The 18,126-nt window shown below is 47.8% G+C and overlaps 1 protein-coding gene across 2 annotated transcripts in view; it reads left to right on the top strand.

Moving 5' to 3' along the window:
* The first annotated feature begins 9,518 nt into the window (after positions 1 to 9,518).
* CASP7 (caspase 7) overlaps positions 9,519 to 18,126 on the top strand; it is a 43,395-nt gene continuing 34,787 nt past the window's right edge. Inside the window, exons 1-2 of one of the 2 annotated variants that reach the window (XM_081539065.1) lie at positions 9,519 to 9,778; positions 17,327 to 17,436. In XM_081539065.1, coding sequence (XP_081395191.1) covers positions 9,647 to 9,778; positions 17,327 to 17,436 — 242 coding nt within the window. In that variant the 5' untranslated portion in view covers positions 9,519 to 9,646. Of the gene's footprint in view, positions 9,779 to 10,430; positions 10,497 to 17,326; positions 17,437 to 18,126 lie in introns of those variants that run through there. The other variant, XM_081539073.1, reaches the window with a different exon arrangement.

Below are 18,126 nucleotides of genomic sequence, written 5' to 3'. Positions count from 1 at the left end.
GAAGTAGGCGGCTGGACGGTTTTTAAAGCTGCCACTTACTCAAAGGGCTATTTTGGAGACTTGCTCGGCACGCATGCGTCTGGGTAATAAGGTGGAGGTATTTCTAGCTGACATGTTTCTCTAAATAGAAAAGTGAACTCACAACAGCATCATGTTTATGTGGATGACCAAATCCTTGTGTATGATCAGGCAGCATGCAGTAGTTTAACATTAGCTGTGATCATAACCCAAGAAAAGAAGCCAAAGGCATACCCCACACCCTCATACAACAACCAAATGAGAAAAGCTCGCTCTGTGAGGCCTGTGACTAAAGCAGAAAGTCCAACTCACCCCTCCAAAAAAAATGAAAAAGGATTTATTCACTCCGTGGAGGGTAAATACTGTATTTGAAATTTAGCCTTATCTCTTAAAAATGTTTAATATCACCCAACCATAAAGAATGAAATAAGGCTATTTGTGTCAATGTGCATGGACCTAGAGATGATTGAAAGTAAGTCAGACAGAGAAAGACAAATACCGTATGATATCACTTATATGGGGAATCTAAAACATGACACAAATGAATGTATCTGGAACAAATAAGACTCACAGACATAGAGAACAGACTTGTGGTTGCCAAGGGAGAGCTGGATAGGGGTGGGAAGGCTTGGGATTTGGGGATTAGCAGAGGCAAACTATTATAGATAGGATGGATAAGCAATAGGGTTCTACAGTATGGCACAGGGAACTATATTCAATATCCTGTGACAAACCATAATGGAAAAGAATATGAAAAAGAATATATGTATGTATAACTGAGTCACTTTGCTGTATAGCAGAAATTAACACAATATTGTAAACCAACTGCACTTCAATGAAATTTTTTAAAATAAATTAAAATGTTTGTAAGAGTAGGATGGAAAATTTATTAAGATATCAATTCATGTTTAGCTTCTGCAAGGATGCAAAAATAAGGACAGATGAGAACTCTATTGAGTGTTGACCTCTGTTATCTTCAGTTCAGTTCAGTTCATTTCAGTCGCTCAGTCGTGTCCGACTCTTTGCGACCCCGTGAATTGCAGCACGCCAGGCCTCCCTGTCCATCACCAACTCCCAGAGTCTACCCAAACCCATGTCCATCGAGTTGGTGATGCCATCCAACCATCTCATCCTCTCTCGTCCCCTTCTCCTCCTGCCCCCAATCCTACACAGCATTAGGGTCTTTTCCAGTGAGTCAACTCTTCCCATGAGGTGGCCAAAGTATTGGAGTTTCAGCTTCAACATCAGACCTTCCAACGAACACTGAGGACTGATCTCCTTTAGGATGGATTGATTGGATCTCCTTGCAGTCCAAGGGACTCTCAAGAGTCTTCTCCAACACCACAGTTCAAAAGCATCAATTCTGTGGCGTTCTGTTATCTTAGGCGGTTCCAAAAAGTCCTTGCCTCCAGGCTTGAAGGGAGCACCATGAAGACAAACTTTCTCTTCTTGGCTTTGTGAAGCCCCTCATTGCCTAAATGTCACTGAAAACAGACCTTTCAGAAACAGCTTACAAAAAATGGCAACACACTTGTCCCCACCTCCCGGCTCACTGTTTTTCTTCTACAACCCTCTTCCTGCTTTATGTTCTTCACAGCAGTTACCTTAAATATAGTGTATCTGCTTTTAAAAATTATCTGTCTCCTCCATCAAGATATGCATTTCATCAAAATAGGGTCCTTGGTCCATGTTGTCCTTTCTGTATCCCCAATGCCGAGAACAAGGTCTGATACAGAAAACGTGCTCAACAAATATTTATCAAATCAAAGAAGTCAACACTGATACCAAATTGCCTGCAGGGACCGAGGTGAAGCCATAGGTCACAGGCCCCATCTGAACCACCTCTCCACCCCAGCCAACTTGTGATGAGGGAATCAGTAGCCAGCAGGGACAAATATTCTGACTTTTCCAGAAAAGCCAGATACCTGCATCTGCACCTGAAAGTCCCTCTTTTGCAAAACACTGGGAATAAAACAATAAAACAGGGTCATGGGCAGTACTCAGTCGGCAGGTTACCAATTAGTGACTTTCCACCTCAAGAAAAGGCTCTGAGGAAACTCTGCTGGGGGGACCTCAGGTAAGACAGAGAGAACTCAGTAGTACTTCTGTGTTGTGACGGGAGAACCATGGGGAGGAGGAGGCCACAGAGCAGGTGAAGAAGAACAGCGTCGCTAAGGAGAGGGTGCTGTGAGCTTCCCCACAGAGAGAGAGTGGGCGCAGAGCTGCCCTCTCGGCACCAGAAGGAGACTCTGAGTAGGGGCCCCACACTCAGGAAGACTCAGGCTGAAATGTGACACAACACAGCCTGAACAAATGGGAACAGTAAAGGCAAAGAACTAAGACCTACAAGTTAGGGACTTCCCTGGTGATCCAGTGGCTAAGACTCTGTGCTCCCAATGCACAGGGTCTGGGTTCAATCCCTGGTCTGGGAACTAGATCCCACATCCCACAATTAAGTGTCCGCATGCTGTGACTAAATATGTTGCAACAAAGATTTCGTGTGCCACAACTAAGACCCGGCACAGCCAAATAAATACCTTTTACAAAAAGACCTACAGTTTCCCCAACTATTTTGCTCTGTGTGGGGTTTCTCCAGCTATACCTGGACACGGGCTGGAAGCCTCAATAATCACTGAGAAAGAACTCTGCCCCAATCCAGAGGGATGCAGAATCGCAGCCAGATTTCCTTTAAAGAAAAATGACCTAACACTTCTCTAAGGCTGTGATTGCATCACTGCTATAAGTCATGAAAACAAGGATGACCCAAACGCAAGATGCTAAATCTGACTTGTACCATCACTTCTGCTTTGGAAAGGCGCTTATTATGTATCAGAAATTGTGAGAAGAAACAACCCCGTAGAACTGGAAGTGGGACAGCTTAAGGACCTAAAATGAACAGGCATTGCTGAGGCCAGAGACACATAGCCCTCATCTGCTTTACAGACCTTGTAGATGGTCTTCCCTGTGTGCACCCAACCCCTCTAACATTGGGCAGAGCCCCTCCCCCTTCTGACAGCAATTCCATCAGACCCTCCACATCTTAGCCAACGAACAAGTGTGCTCCTCTGGCCCCTGGGATCGGTTCAGACAACGTATGTTAATCTGGGTTCCCCAGAAAATAGAACCTGGGGCAAAGGCTTCCATGCAAGGACTTTATTCAGAAGTGTGATCCAGGGGGCAGAAGTAAGAAGGCAGGAAGTGGAGGAGGAGAGTCAACATCCTTTCCCACAGAAGCTTTGGACATTGGATCTCTTGGTCTCTACCTTCCAAGAGGCCACATAAACCACTGCTACTTAGGAACATCTGCTAGAGGAGGGAAGGGGGAAGGGAGTACCCGTTGGCCCTGCCCACCACTGACTAACGTCTGGCCCCACTGGATGTTAACTTTCTTATACGTCCATGCTGTGTATGTGCCCAGGGAATCCCACAGCATCCTATGCCTCAATAGCAACAGGGAAAAACGCAAGGGCAACAGCAGATCAAAGACGCTGTTGGCTAAACTGACATAGAGCTAGTTGCCACTGCCAAGGCTGGACTGGCATAAGTCTTAAGACAGGTGAGGCTAAGTGGATGGAAAGAGGCTCCTGAGAGGTGTGTGATACGTTGGCCAATCAGCAGAAAGTCCAGGACTTGGGCTTGGTGGTGGTGAGCCAGAGTCAGCTGAAGTAGAGGCTTGTTAACCTCTGATCTAGATGCTTCTGTCAACAGTGTCTCATATTGCTTCTTTTTTTTTCAAGTCTTGACTCACAGGGAGATTGTGATCAATGAAAAACCCCACATTTCATTCCACATTAGTGACTATCATGTTCAGTACACGAACAATCAATTTTTTTTTCAACTTTACCATAGCACTTGTTTCTTTTAAATTGCATTCTATTGATGGAGTCCCCATTGCTTCAGCCAGTCAAGATCTTTTTGAACCCTGGTTCTGTCATCTAGAATATGATGAACCATTTCCAATGCCCTGCAGGGCCATGGACGTAAAATGGTTTTGAGATTATGAAGAGATGACCAAAGAGAAGTAAAAAGAAAGCTATCAAGCCTGCAGTCTGTCATCACCACTCTGGTTAGACTGGGCTTGTTCCTCCCGTGGTGGTGGTGTGTGCCTACCTTAGTTTAGCTTCTCCCAAAAGCAGAGCTTGAGGTGAGAACTTGGCTGCAGGTGGTATATTTGGGAGATGATCTCACAAGGTAAAAATGAGGGTCTGAGGTGAGTGACGGAGAAGGCAATGGCACCCCACTCCAGTACTCTTGCCTGGAAAATCCCATGGACGGAGGAGCCTAGTAGGCTGCAGTCTATGGGGTCGCTAGGGGTCGGACACGACTGAGCGGCTTCACTTTCACTTTTCACTTTCATGCATTGGAGAAGGAAATGGCAGCCCACTCCAGTATTCTTGCCTGGAGAGTCCCAGGGACGGGGGAGCCCGGTGGGCTGCTGTCTAGGGGGTCGCACAGAGTCGGACACGACTGAAGCGACTTAGCAGCAGCAGCAGCAGCAGCAGCAGTGGTCTTTCATGCACTGGGGAAGGGAATGGCAACCCACTCCAGTGTTCTTGCCTGGAGAATCCTGTGGACAGGGAGCCTGGTGGGCTGCCGTCTATGGGGTCGCACAGAGTCGGACACGACTGAAGCGACTTAGCAGCAGCAGCAGCAGCAGCAGCAGAGGTGAGTGAGCAGAGAAAGAAGAGTCAATAAAGGGTGCATCCTGAGCTAATTACCACTGTGGGCAACTGAGGCTCAATCTTGTTAGGGATCCTCTGAGGCATTGTGTAGAATGTTTCCCCAAGCCATCCCACTGAAGGACAGAGGCTGGGATACTCATCCACCCAACACTCATCCGTCTCCCATTGGCTGCATCTCAGGGGCATTAACTCCCTCCACCTCTAGAGTACACCGGTCTGCACAAGCTGAACAGACTTCTACAGCTTCAGAGAAAGCCCAGAGGCAGAGAAGCAGGGGGATGATGCTGCAGGTACTTAAGGGGGTCCTGGTGCCACACATGGAGCTATTGATGAGCCTAGGGGATGTGCATAGGGTACCGCAAGGTCAATTACTCCAGGAAACTAACTATGAGAAGGGGGAAGGAAAGCATTTACATGAGATACACCATGAACTCCCACGGTCTTCTTTTCTGGCTGTTCTGGCTGCTGGTGTCAATTCTGTTCCCTCCTTCCTCTTCTCTGCACTGTGAAACATGTGACCAACACTTGGGGTGGAGAATTCAAGAAGCAAGGGCTTGCCTCTAGATGTCGGGCTTTCCCAGGTCAGAACTCCCATCCCACTCTCACCCTCATCCCTTGGTGTTTTCAGGTGCCCGGGGGTGATCACATGGGGTTAGACAGAGGCAGAGTTGATTTCAACATATGAATTTGGAGGCAAGAGAAACAATTCATTCCATATAGCCCATCAGGCTCCTCTCTCCATGGAATTCTCTAGGCAAGAATACTGGAGTGGGTTGTAATGCCCTTCTCCAGGGGATCTTCCCGACCCAGGGATTGAACCCGGGTCTGAACTGCAGGCAGATTCTTTACCCTCTGAGCCACTAGGGAAGCCCAACAATATAACACAACTTAACTTGCCAGTAAGTCCCTTGGACTGCAAGGAGGTCAAATCAGTCAATCCTAAAGGAAGTCAATCCTGAATATTCATTGGAAGGACTGAGGTTAAAGCTGAAGCCCCAATACTTTGGCCACCTGATGCAAAGAGCCAATTCATTAGAAAAGACCCTGATGCTGGCAAATATTGAAGGCAGGAGGAGAAGGGGACAACAGAGGACAAGATGGTTGGATAGCATCACCGACTCAATGGACATGAGTTTGAGCAAACATGAGTTTGACTCCAACTTATGAGTTTGAGATGGTGAAGGACAGTGAAGCCTGGCATGCTGCAATCCATGGGGTTGCAAAGGGTCGGACACAACTGAGAGAATTTGAACAACAACAACAACTTGCCATTACCCCTAGAGGGCCTAAGGAAGAGCCCCCTGCACCTTCTTCTCATCCCAGGGCAGTGATCCAAACTTTACTGGAGAGAGCATGTTAATGGCTTACTAGATGCAGGGAAGTTATCAGGGGACTGTGCCAATGGAACTTGCTGGTGATCTGTCCTCTAGAACTTTCTGGAAATCTATCCTCTAGTGCCAGAGAGAGCTGTTCATGGGGAAATATCTCAATGGAAGGACACCTTAAGAGGGTGCCAGGGAAGTTGTTAATTGCCGGGTACTGGTGCCCAGCAGGCCCAGGTGGGTGCTGGGGAAGCCAAGTATGTGATAGGAACCTAGAAGGTGTGCACCCCTTCTGTAGGAGCCCGATTCCGCAAAAGTATGCCAGACACACCAGAACCAGGGGACAAAACCTTTACCTCCTGCAGTCTCTTTTTGCCTTTTTATACAGTTCATGGGGTTCTCACGGCAAGTATACTGGGGTGGTTTGCATTCCCTCCTCCAGTGGATCACGTTTTGTCAGAACTTTCCACTATGACACATCTGTCCTGGGTGGCCCTGCACGTCACAACTCATAGCTTCACTGAGTTACACAAGCCCCTTCACCACGACAAGGCAGTGATCCATGAAGGGATGGCATCACCGGTTGGATGGCATTACCGATTGAACAGACATGAACTCGGGCAAACTCTGGGAGAGGTGAGGGACAGGGAAGCCTGGCGGTCTGCAGTCCATGGGCTTGCAAACAGTCGGACATGACTTGACAACTGAATAACAACAACAATCTTTCTCTACTGTCCCCAACTGGCAAAGCTGAACATAGGACCACAGGCAAAGGAAAACTACTTAAAAGACCCAGTTTCATTTTCACAGAACAGAGAGCTTAGAGGCAGTAGTTAAGAGCGTCATTTCTTCTCGTCAGGGAATTCAGTCTGAACCCTGACCCATCCCTCTCCCCCTTTGCAGAAGCCTGATGGTGCCTCAACCAGAGTCTGGGCTTGGGCCTGTGAGTCCTAAGACGGGCATTTCTGTTACTCAAGGGATTATCCTTCAGTGGAGTCCTGTACAAAGTCATAGCCTGGCCTGAGCTGTCCTGTGAACAGCAAGAGAAGCAATCACTGATTGCCTCCCACGGAGGTGTGGTACCCAGCAGGATGAGGGTGGGATTGTTGAGCTCAGCAGGATTAGCAGCCGCATCCCAGTGACTAGAGCAGAGGGCCGGAGGCAAAGTCCAGAGGGATCAACCCAGGAGCACCCATGAGGTCAGCTCTTCTAAAGACTTCTGAATAATGGAGTCGGGGATTTTTCTGGGGTGAAGAGAAAGACTTAGCTCTAATCGTGTGAGTTTGGAAAGGAAGCAGAAAACAGTGACGTGGGCCAAAGCTGAAGAAACACAGGAAATACAGTTAGAACAGAAGAGCATTTGGCTCTAACAGGTCAGTACAATTATCAGAGAGGGAAAATTGGGTTTTTTTTTTAGCTCTTTGAATGTTGATTTTTTTAAATTAATTTATTTATTTTAATTGGAGGCTAATTACAATATTGTGGTGCTTTTTGCCATACATTGATATGAACCAGCCATGGGTGTATATGTGTTCCCCATCCTGAACCCCCCTCCCACCTCTCTCCCCATCCCATCCCTCTAGGTCATCCCAGTGCACCAGCCCTGAGCACCCTGTCTCTTGCATTGAACCTGGACTGGCAATCTGTTTCACATATGATAATATACATGTTTCAATGCTATTCTCTCAAATCATCCCACCCTCGCCTTCTCCCACAGAGTCGAAAAGACTGTTCTTTACATCTGTGTCTCTTTTGCTCTCTCGCTAGAGAGGGGAAAATTTAAAACTGTTTCTTCCCTTTCATATATTTGTAGTTTTATTTGTTGGTGCTGTGATAATCCAGCCTTGGAGCAATACTTTCGGAGTTGCCGCGTCAGTCTACACTACAGAAGTGAAAAAGGGAAGTTTTGCTTCAAATCATCTTTCTATCTGAGACAGCAGTGAATTCCTGTGTGTAACGCATTTTAACAACTGCATGATATAATTATGACATAATTCTTGAGGATGGAAAATTTATTATTTTTATAAGCATCTTGATCCTTGTTCTGTCACTAGCAAGCTTGTGATATGGGCAACCTCTCTGAACCTCAGATTCTTTATAATATGAGCAGAGGGATTAGTTGTGAAGGCTCCTCCACATCTAATACTATTTCATTGTATTTCAGGAATAACTTGCAAAAACTTAATTATACAAATCAGACAAATTAAACAGTAATTTATTTGCCTTACTAAAGGATTTTTCAAGTGATTCACAATTGAATCCCTTCAAAAAGTATTTTATCTTTGGGTCTACAATGACTTAGTTGGCCCTGACATTTCAGAAATACAGGTATTCAAGAAAGAATAGTACAACCTGTCTTAGTCTGTTTCAGTTGCTATAACAAAATACCACAGGCTGAATAGCTTATGAACAACAGAAATTTATTCCTCACAGTACTGGAGGCTAGAAGTCCAAGAACGGAGTGCCAGCATGGTTGGGTTCCAGTCAAAGCCTTCTTTGGGTTACAGACTGCAATTTCTCTCTGTGTCCTCACTTGGTGGCAAAGGCCAGGAAGCTCTGTCTGGCCAGCTTTACAAGGGCACTAACCCCAGGGCTCCACTTTCAAGATTTAAGCACCTCCCAAAGGCCCCACCTCCTAACGTCATCACTCTGGGGATTAAGTTTTAACATATGAATTGGGGGACGTGTGCACAGACGTCCAGTGTAGCACAGCCATAGTGTAAATAGTATAATGGCTTGTTTAAAATATTCATGAATTCAGAATTCTGGCAGAAGTTATTAAATTATAATTGTTCACTTACACTTGCCTGGGGCCAGTGTTTCTTAAACCAAGAAAGTGTCCTTACCTGGTGAGATTTTATGGAGCATATTGAAGTCTCCGGCCCAGAGGAGAGCAAAGAAGAGATTGCCCGTTCTTGCCTGACGTCACATCCTGAAGATTCACTCCTTTCACTCAAGGCGTTAACAGTTTCAAAGCAAATGTCTCTGGTGTGAAGAAAACTGTAATTTCTCCTCAGAAGGCAAGGGCAACCCACTCCAGTGTTCTCGCCTGGAGAATCCCAGGGACAGAGGAGCCTGTTGGGCTGCCGTCTATGGGGTCGCACAAAGTCGGACACAACAGACTCGACGCAGCAGCAGCAGCAGCAGCATTTACACCTCAGCGCGCCTGTGTTCATTAGCTGGTCCCGTGACAAGTCCTGGAGAGCAAGGCCTTGGAGGCCTCCGCTGGCGTCTCCAGGTTGAAGAAAGACAAATGTGGAGGCACGCGTGGGTGAGGGGTGTAGTGGTATTGGGGCAACTACAATGTCTCTCCCATATTAGACTAACTTACGGCCACACACCCGGTGGCTGGGCTTCCCAGGCGGCACTTGTGGTAAGGAACATGGCTACCAATGCAGAAGACAAAAGACACGGGGGTTAGATCCCTGGGTCGGGAAGATCCCCCCCTAGAGGAGGAAATGGGAACCCCAACCAGGCTCTTTGCCTGCAGAATACCATAGACAGAGGAGCCTTGGAGGCTTACAGTTCATGGGGTAGCAAAGAGTCGTACACGACTGAGCGACCCAGCAGGCGCGCACGCACCCAGTGGCTGACACGTGGTGGCGCTCAAAAGACAGTCCACGAATGATTCTGGAGCTACACCCAGGCCAGCAGGAGGTGTTGGGCTGTGGGAACGCGCTCTGCAGAAAGGCGCGCCGGGAGCGTAACCAAGTTCTGGGAGCTGGAGACCACCGCGGCTCCCACCGCCCGCCCTCGGTAAACTCGTGCAGATGCGGGCGCCCAGTCCCCCAGGGGACCCGACCCGCACACAGTGGGGTCAAGATCTGGCTGGGCAGCAGCCTTTGGGCTTTGGGAACTGGGTCCCAGAGCTGATGCGGAGGCCGAAGTCGAGCTGTAGACCGAGGGCAGCAGCGAAAGGGCAGGAGCGGGGACTCTGACGAGCGCCCCATGATCCCGCGCCGCTGGGAAGTCGGCCGGGCGCGCTCTCAGTTCAGCGCGGCTGGGGACACTGCGTGCGGCGGATATGCGGAGAGCGCTCTTCGGGTCACCGGGAGCGCGGTCGATTCTGCAAAATTTTCTCGGGAGAACGGCGCGCGCGGCGGCGGGATCGCTTTAGAGCTCTGCAAACTTTGCCCATTTGCCCAGCACGCTCTCCGGTGCGCGCCGCCAGCTTTGCCCCGGGCGCCCTCCGGGGACGGCGGTCGCAACGCTCGGCCAGCGGGGCTGGGCGCGCTCTCCCCGACAGGGCGCGCGGAGGCGCGGGGGTCCTGCGCGCTGCCGACTGTACGGAGCGCGGGGTCCCGAGTGGGAGGCGGCGCCCGCAGTCCCGCCCGGTCTGGGTCCTGCCCCTGGCGACTCCTCCCCCGGTTACGCTGGAGTTTTTAGTTTCGATTTCGTTCAAGCGGACGCAGACCCTCGCAGCGGAGCGACGGAGACGTACGCCATCTCCGGCCGTCCAGTCGCCGTGGGAACGGTAACTTCGGCCCCCGTCACTGCCGGGTGTCTCTCCCGTGGGCCGCCGCCCTTCCTTCTCCCGCTTTTCTCCCTTCCCGCCCGGCTGCCCTCTCCGGTGTTGTCCCGAGCGCGGTCGTCGGGGGCCGGGTCCCTTCGGGCCAAGCAGTAAAACTTGGGAAAGAAGGCTCTCCCCACCTCCAGTATCACCTGCTTTGCTCAGTTTGTCCTCCCTTCCCTTCTGGCCCCCGAGGCTCGGGACACGGTGCTATTCGGGATTCGGAAAAGGAGGAGAGGACCTGGAAGGGCGGGAGGGGTTCGTTCTCTCGCCTGGCTAACACAGGAGGCTTCCCGTGTCTGACAGCCCAGGGTTCCAGTCCCAGCGTCCCGCCTGTCAGCTCTGGGGCCTTGACCCTCTCTGTGCCTGTCTGTGAAATGGGTATGATGGTGGCCCGGGGGGGTGAATGAGGTGATTGCGGTGCACAGCAGTGCCTCTGTCTGGGCTTAGTACACTACAGGTAAGCTTAAGCCGCTGTCATCGTGAGGGGCTCTTGATTCCTTGAGGAAGTGGAGAGAGGCAGGACTCTCCGTCTGCAACCTTTCACCTTTGCATGCAAGTTTGCCTTTAATGGGACAGTAAAATGATTTGCGAGTGATTCTGAATAATCCCCGGGCCTTTTCCCTTGAACTCCTGGGCTGGCCAAGGACGTGGCCCTAACTTTTGTTTACTTACAGGCCATTTTACTCCTTCAGGGTCTTATGGCCTGATGGCCATCCAGGTCGCCAGCCACTGCCTGGATTCATAGTCCACTTCTGCTTCCTGTTAGCTGTGTGGCTTTGGGCAGGTTATTTAACCTCTCTGAAAAAAAAAAAAAAAGTTTCTTCTGTAATAGGCTCCAGCTTTCTGGCAGTGCTGTGAGCATCAGGAAGCAGTGGAGTACTTCAGGACCCAGCAGAAACCGCTGTCCCCCCCGCCCCGCCCCCCACAGGTGCTGGAAGTGAGCGGTGGAGGTACTCTGGGTGCCTTCTCTTTGAGCCTTTTAGAAAAATTGTCTTCATTGGGGCTAGGGTGAGGCACAAGTTGTATTATGTCACTTTGGGGGGAAACAGCTGCAATGAAATTCAGATAATAGCTGGGAAGTGATTTCCTACCACATATGTATGAGTCACTTAAGCCTGTGTAGAAATAATCACTAGGATAACTTTTTTTCAGTCTTCACAAAAGCTGTTTAAAATGTTAACGTGATTTTTTTTCATGATTTGTAGCATTCTTTCTTTTTTAATTAAAAAAAAATTTTTTTAACACCAAAAACATTTTGTATTGGGGTATAGCCAATTAACAATGTTGTGATAGTTTCAGGTGAACAGTAAACAGACTCAGCCATGCATATACATGTTTCTAATCTTTTTAAATACCAGTGAGAGGTGACAGTAGAGTGTTGTCTTAGTCTTGAGTTCTCCAGACAGTGGTGATAATAGGGAGTATTTATCGAACATTTAGACACAGTGACATCAGAACATTTAGCATCTTATATGCATTGTTCCATTCATCCTCACAGCCATGTGTGTCTTAGGTATCACTGTTTTCCCATTTTACAGATGAGGAAACTGAGGCTTGGAGACATTGAGTACTTTGTTCAAGTGCATGCATGTGTGCTAAGTCGCTTCAGTCCTGTCTTGACTCTTTGTAATCCTCTTTGCAATCCGCCAGGCTTTTCTGTCCATGAGATTCTCTAGGCAAGAATACTGGAGTGGGTTGCCATGCCCTCCTCCAGGACTTTGTTCAAGATCCCATGGCTAATCTAGGTGGAGGTGCTGATTTAAACACCTGCCCTGCAGTTCACCGTGACTAGGCTCTCAGCCACCCTCCTGAGTCCCTTTGATTCCATTGTCTGTCCCATGTCCAATTTAGTCAGGTTCCTGAAGGATTTAAAATGTTTAAGTACATTTCAGTTGTGACATTAATAAAGAAATATTTATTGAGTGCCTGTTGTATACCTGGCACTTTTCTATGACTGAGACAAAAAAGTGATGATTAAGATAACTTCTCAGTCTACAAATAAGGGTCCTAGTGGATAATAGTAAAAGTAATAATAATAACTGAGTAATTACAGAGAGTGCCTGGCATTGCTAATGCTGTATGTGTATTAAATATTAATTCATTAAAAAGAAGATAGATACGTTTGACAATTGAATAAGCGATATATTCCCCCAAATGACCGGCTGGTCTTTGCAGCCTTAGCCTTACAGCGGGAATGAATACAAGAAAATGACTCCAGACTTGCTCTCTCCAGGCATAGCCGACCAAGATAGGCCTGGGTTATCTTGGGCTTCAAAGAGAAGCACAAATAAAAGGTCAACACCAAGCCTTGGCTTGACTGAAATGATGGGACCAAGAGCAGGCACCCCACTCGGTCACCACTCTCATTCTGGGTGAACTTTACTTCAACCAGAAATTAAGGCCAGCCTCAGGAATAAGACAGTCACTGAATGTTTAGCCTTACAGATACAAGAATGAAGCTCCAGCACGCTGCCTCGTTTTAGACACATGTTCTAAATGTTGTTAGAAGGGTCTCTCAGTGCCCTCCTAGACAGTGTTCGGCCTCAGCTCAGAAAAATGCTATAGGTTTCAAACAGAAGGCACTCCTGGCTTAGGGTTTGCAAAGAAAGCTCTGGAGATCCTCCCACCTCTGAGCTGTGGAAATCAGCCTGTCACTAAGTCCAAAGCCCCTTTGAGTGTCTGGGAGGGATGAGGGGTTTAAGTTGCTCCCCTCTGTCGATGGAGCGTTTCGGGTGTTTGATGGGTGTGCATTTCGCTGCCTCCCTTACTTCCACCCTCTCTGCTTCCCCTTTTCAGACAGACCTCAGGTCAAGAGTGAACATGTGAAAGTGTTATTGGCTCAGTTGTGTCCAACTCTTTGCGACCCCATGGGCTATACTCCGCCAGGCTCTTCTGTCCATGGGATTCTTCAGGCGAGAATACTGCAGTGGGTTGCCATTTCCTTCTCCAGGGGATCTTCCTGACCCAGGGAATGAACCTGGGTCTCCTGCACTACGGGCCGACTCTTTACCATCTGAACCACCAGGAATACCAGGTCAAGAGAACCCTCCCTAATTCCTCTGGGGCTTGGTCAGGTCCCTGCTCTGACCGCAGGTGGCCCTGATCATGGTTATCTGTCAACGTTCATGCTGTGTATCGATGCCTGTCTCTCAGCAAGGCAGGGCCAGGTCAGGTGTCTCCCAGACTCCAGGTACACACCCGGTGCCTTGAACTTCCAGGAACTTGTATCTGTATATTGATATATAGATATAAAGGGCTATATAATGGTCACATTGTTTTATCATCGTACATCCTAGGTTCCGTCTTTAAGATTAGCCTTAGCATTAATGTACGATTCTTTCTAACTTTCTTCACTCTGTTTGACAATCTCTAGGACAAAAGACTTAAGGCTTCAACACCACATGTCAAAGTTATGTGTCTTTTTCTGGTGGATTTTGTATAACATTAACTTGTTAATTTTGAAAATATCTCTGTGCTTTACTAATAATGATCCACAAGTAACTAAGTCTGTGTGAAGAGGATGAAATAAAAATGATTGAGTGTTTTCTACATGTCTATACTTAACATTCCTTTCCTCTAGATATGTTTTTGAGAAACAGTTTTGGGTCCTAATCTGAAATATCTTACTGCCTCCCAACCGGAGACAGTTTGGTGTCTATGGTGGGGTGTTCATATGTGTTGAGGAACAGGATGGCCATCAGACTTCTCATTGTCTTTGTAGAGATCTGGTCACAGAACTCACTCTCTCTGTCACTTCTCACTGCCCAGCTGACCCCTAAATAAGCTGCAAGGTGACAGGATAATACCACTCAGGGCCACAAGGTCAGTGCTTTGCCATCTTGGACGCCTGCCCCCATCTAGATTCCTTCTGCCCCCTCCAGAAGTCATTGCTTGTGCTCTGGGGCACAGTCAGATAGATGCCTTCTTATTTTCCAACTGGGTGAAAACCTCCAGGGGTGAGACTGATAGGAGAACAGACCTGCAGCTGCCAGCCGTGACCCTGTAATCGCTGAGATTGAAACCAGCACCAATCAGAGTCTGGGGAGGTTTCGCTTTACAGGAAAGGACACAGGACTTGGTTTAGGAGAAATGACTCTAGTATAGGCTCTGCTTCTGACCAGCTGTGTCACTTTTAGCTAATTCTCTTCCTTTGGGATATTTGTTTCTTCCAGCTTCCCATTCAATTAATATTTATTTAGCAAATACTTTATGTGTGTCAGGCGCCTCTGTCATGATGAACTTACATTGTCATGTTTGACAATGTCAAGCAATAAGTAGAGTGCTGATAATCAAGACAAATATAAGGATTGTAAAGGGACTAGGGGAAGGGAAGGAGCTGGGGAGGTAGGTGTAATCAGGGAGGACCTCCCAGCAGAGGTACCATTGAACCCAATTCTGAAGATTGAGAACTAGCCATCTGGCCAAAGATGGCTTGTCCAGCAAAAGTTTCGGTGATGACTTCCAGAGTGAAAGAACCATAAGCCTTGATGGAGCCTGAAACGAGCATGGTGGGCCCAGGGATGCTCAGAGGCTGGGAGGCTGAATGGTGTGGCGGTGAGGGCTGGGCTCTGAGTGTTGTTGCTGGCTTCAGTTCTGAGTCTGGTTTACTAGTTACTTAGTCTGGGGCCAGTTACTAACTTCCTGTTCCTCCTCTGTCAAAAGGCAGTGATCACAGGGCTGATTTAACAGCATTTGTATGCACATGCGCTGAGTTGCTTCAGTCGTATCTGACACTTTACAACCCTATGGACTATAGCCCCACCAGGCTCCTCTGTCCATGGGATTCTTCAGGCAGGAGTACTGGGGTGGGTTGGCATGCCCTCCTCCAGGGGATCTTCTCAACCCAGAGATCAAACCCCCATCTCTTACGTCTCCTGTACTGGTAGGCAGGTTCTTTACCACTGGCACCATCTGGGAGATCCCAACGTCATTTGGGAGAGTATTAAATAAGATAATACTTACAAAGCAAGTAGCTCGGCAAATAATAAATGTGAGTTTTTATTTTTATTATCATTAATTTTGCTTCTTAAAGTAAGGGAAGTAGTAAGTGAGTGGGAGATCCTATTGTTGTTTAGTTGCATAGTTGTGTCTGACTCTATGCAAGTCCATGGACTGTGTAGCTCACCAGGCTCCTCTGTCCCTTGGGTTTGCCAGGCAAGAATACTGGAGTGGGTTTCTATTTCCTCCTCCACGGAATCTTCCCAACCCAGGGATCAAGCCCCTTGTCTCCTGCTTTGGCAGATGGATTCTGTACTACTTGAGCCACCTAGGAAGTCCCAGGGGATCCTATTGGCTAGTAATTATCCTAGATCAGGGGTTAGTGAACCTTTTTTTAAATGGCCAGGTGGTAAATATTTTAGGCACTTCAGGCCACATGATGTCTGTCATGATCATTCAACTGTGGTTGTGGTGGGACAGTAGCCACGGACAATATGTAAATGAATGGGTGTGACCGTGTTCCAATAAAACTTTATTTACAAAAACAGGTGGTAAGTACGTAGAGTGAGATTTTTGGCACTGAACACCTGTATGTAGGAAAGAAGTAAGGTCACAAATCAGTAACTTCAGCTTCAACCTTACAAAATTAGAAAGAAGAACAAATAAAACTTAGAAAATCTCCAAACAAAAAAACAGATGGTAGGCCATAGTTTGTTATCTACTCCAGTAATAGATGAGCTTCCCAGGTCGCTCAGTGGTAGAGCCTGCCTGCTGGTGCAGGAGACACAAGAGTCTTGGGTTTGATCTCTGGGTCAGGAAGATCCCCTGGAGAAGGAAGTGGCAACCCACTCCAGTATTCTTGCCTGGAAAATTCCATGGACAGAGAAGTCTGGCGGGCTACAGTCCATAGGATCCCAAGGAGTGGGACACAACTGAGTGACTGAGTAAACCAGTACTAGATATTGAAGAGCCAAGGAGTTCAGTTTAAGATTTGAACTTTTAGATTGTAGGAATCTGACAAAGATTCTTGAGCAGAGAAATAAGTTGATGAAAATCTGTTTGGTAGAACTATGTAAAATCATCTGAAACAGACAGCTTTATGCTCCAGGTTGCTTTGTTGTATTTTGTTGTATTTTATTTTGGGGCTGTACTGGGTCTTCATTGCTGCGCAGAGGTTTTCTCTCGTGGCAGCAGGTTTCTGATTGCTGTGGTTTCTTTTGTTGTGGAGCACGGGCTCTAGGGCATGTGAGCGTCTGTATTTTTGGCACATAGGCTATGTAGTTGTGGCTCCCCGGCTCTAGAGCACAGGCTCAATAGTTGTGGGGCACAGGCCTAGTTGCTCTGCAGCATGTGGTATCTTCCTGGACCAGGGATCGAACCCATGTCCCCTGCATTGGCAGTCGGATTCTTAACCGGAGAGCCACCAGGGAAGTCCCTGTTTTTTGAACTGGGCTTGAGGGATGCCAGGCAAAGGATGAGCATCTTATAACCTGTCAGGAATTCAGGGGGAGTTTCTTGTTGTTACAGACCTTGATGAACCTTCCACAGTTTCTCCTACACAGTGAACATTTAATAAAATCGTGAATGCTGGACTAGAAGCTCCCAGAAGGACAAGGACTTTGCTTTCTTTGCAGCTGTGTATCCTGACTCTAGAGGGAAGCCTGAAGTAGAGCTGGCACTCGAGCATTTGAATGAATTATTGGTACAGCAGCCCTGGAGCCCAGATAGGCAATACTGATCATCTCCAGGCTTAATTAAAAACTGTGTCACTGAATGAGTGTTATTTAAAACATCATGAGGCCAGTGATGCCACTACCCAGTACCAATTTTCTGGTTGGTTTTTTTCCTTCCAGATGGCAGACGATCAAGGCTATATTGTGGAGCAGGGGCCTGAGGATCCCGAAAACAATGATACAGTTGATGCAAAGCCAGACCGGTCCTCTTTCGTCTCATCAATCTTCAGGTAAGTTTCCTTTCTCTCTGACTTAAAGAGGAATCCTGGGTCACTTCAGCCTGTCACACCTCTGTCATCTCCACTCACCCATGGGGAAGGGGGCCTTCAAGGAAGGAGGTCTGTGCTGTGCATGGGAGATTTGTGCAGAATCCTGCCTGCTGTGTATGACAACACTGGGGCCTCCCTGTGCACTCCCCTATCTCTAGGGTAAGCCCAGGTCTGGGGGAGCCAAGCTCCCCATCAGAGGTAAATTGAAACTGGCCTCCTTTGGGAAAAAGCATGGACTACTGCTGCCAGTTGGAACCAGGCTTGGCTGAAAAGCAACTGGAGACCATGGGATAGGAGATTTTAGGGTGGCACTCCGCTGATTCCTACCATTTCCTTTTCGTTTTTTCACTTCTTAAATCCTGAGCTTTACATTTAATAATAACAGCTTCCTCTATTAAGCCTTTGTATGCCAGCTCAGTATTGCATGTAATCCTCACAACCCCAGGAGATGGTTCTGTTGTTACCATCACTTAACAGGTAGGTAAACTGAGGCATTATGAGGTTTAGTAGCCTGCCTTTGTGATGGCAGTGAATAAATGGTAGAGCTGAGATTAGAATCCAAGCAGTACCAGCACTGCTCACTTAACAGCTCTGCTGTGCTTTCTATTTAAAAGTAGGGCTGCAGGGAAGTGGAGGAGCCCCTTACCTCCC

This window comes from Giraffa tippelskirchi, chromosome 2 (genome assembly GCF_054371585.1).
Source record: "Giraffa tippelskirchi isolate mGirTip1 chromosome 2, T2T-mGirTip1v1.2.pri, whole genome shotgun sequence".
Taxonomy (NCBI): domain Eukaryota; kingdom Metazoa; phylum Chordata; class Mammalia; order Artiodactyla; family Giraffidae; genus Giraffa; species Giraffa tippelskirchi.
The sequence above is the reverse complement of the archived record's forward strand: the minus strand, read 5'-3'. Positions and strand labels throughout refer to the sequence as shown.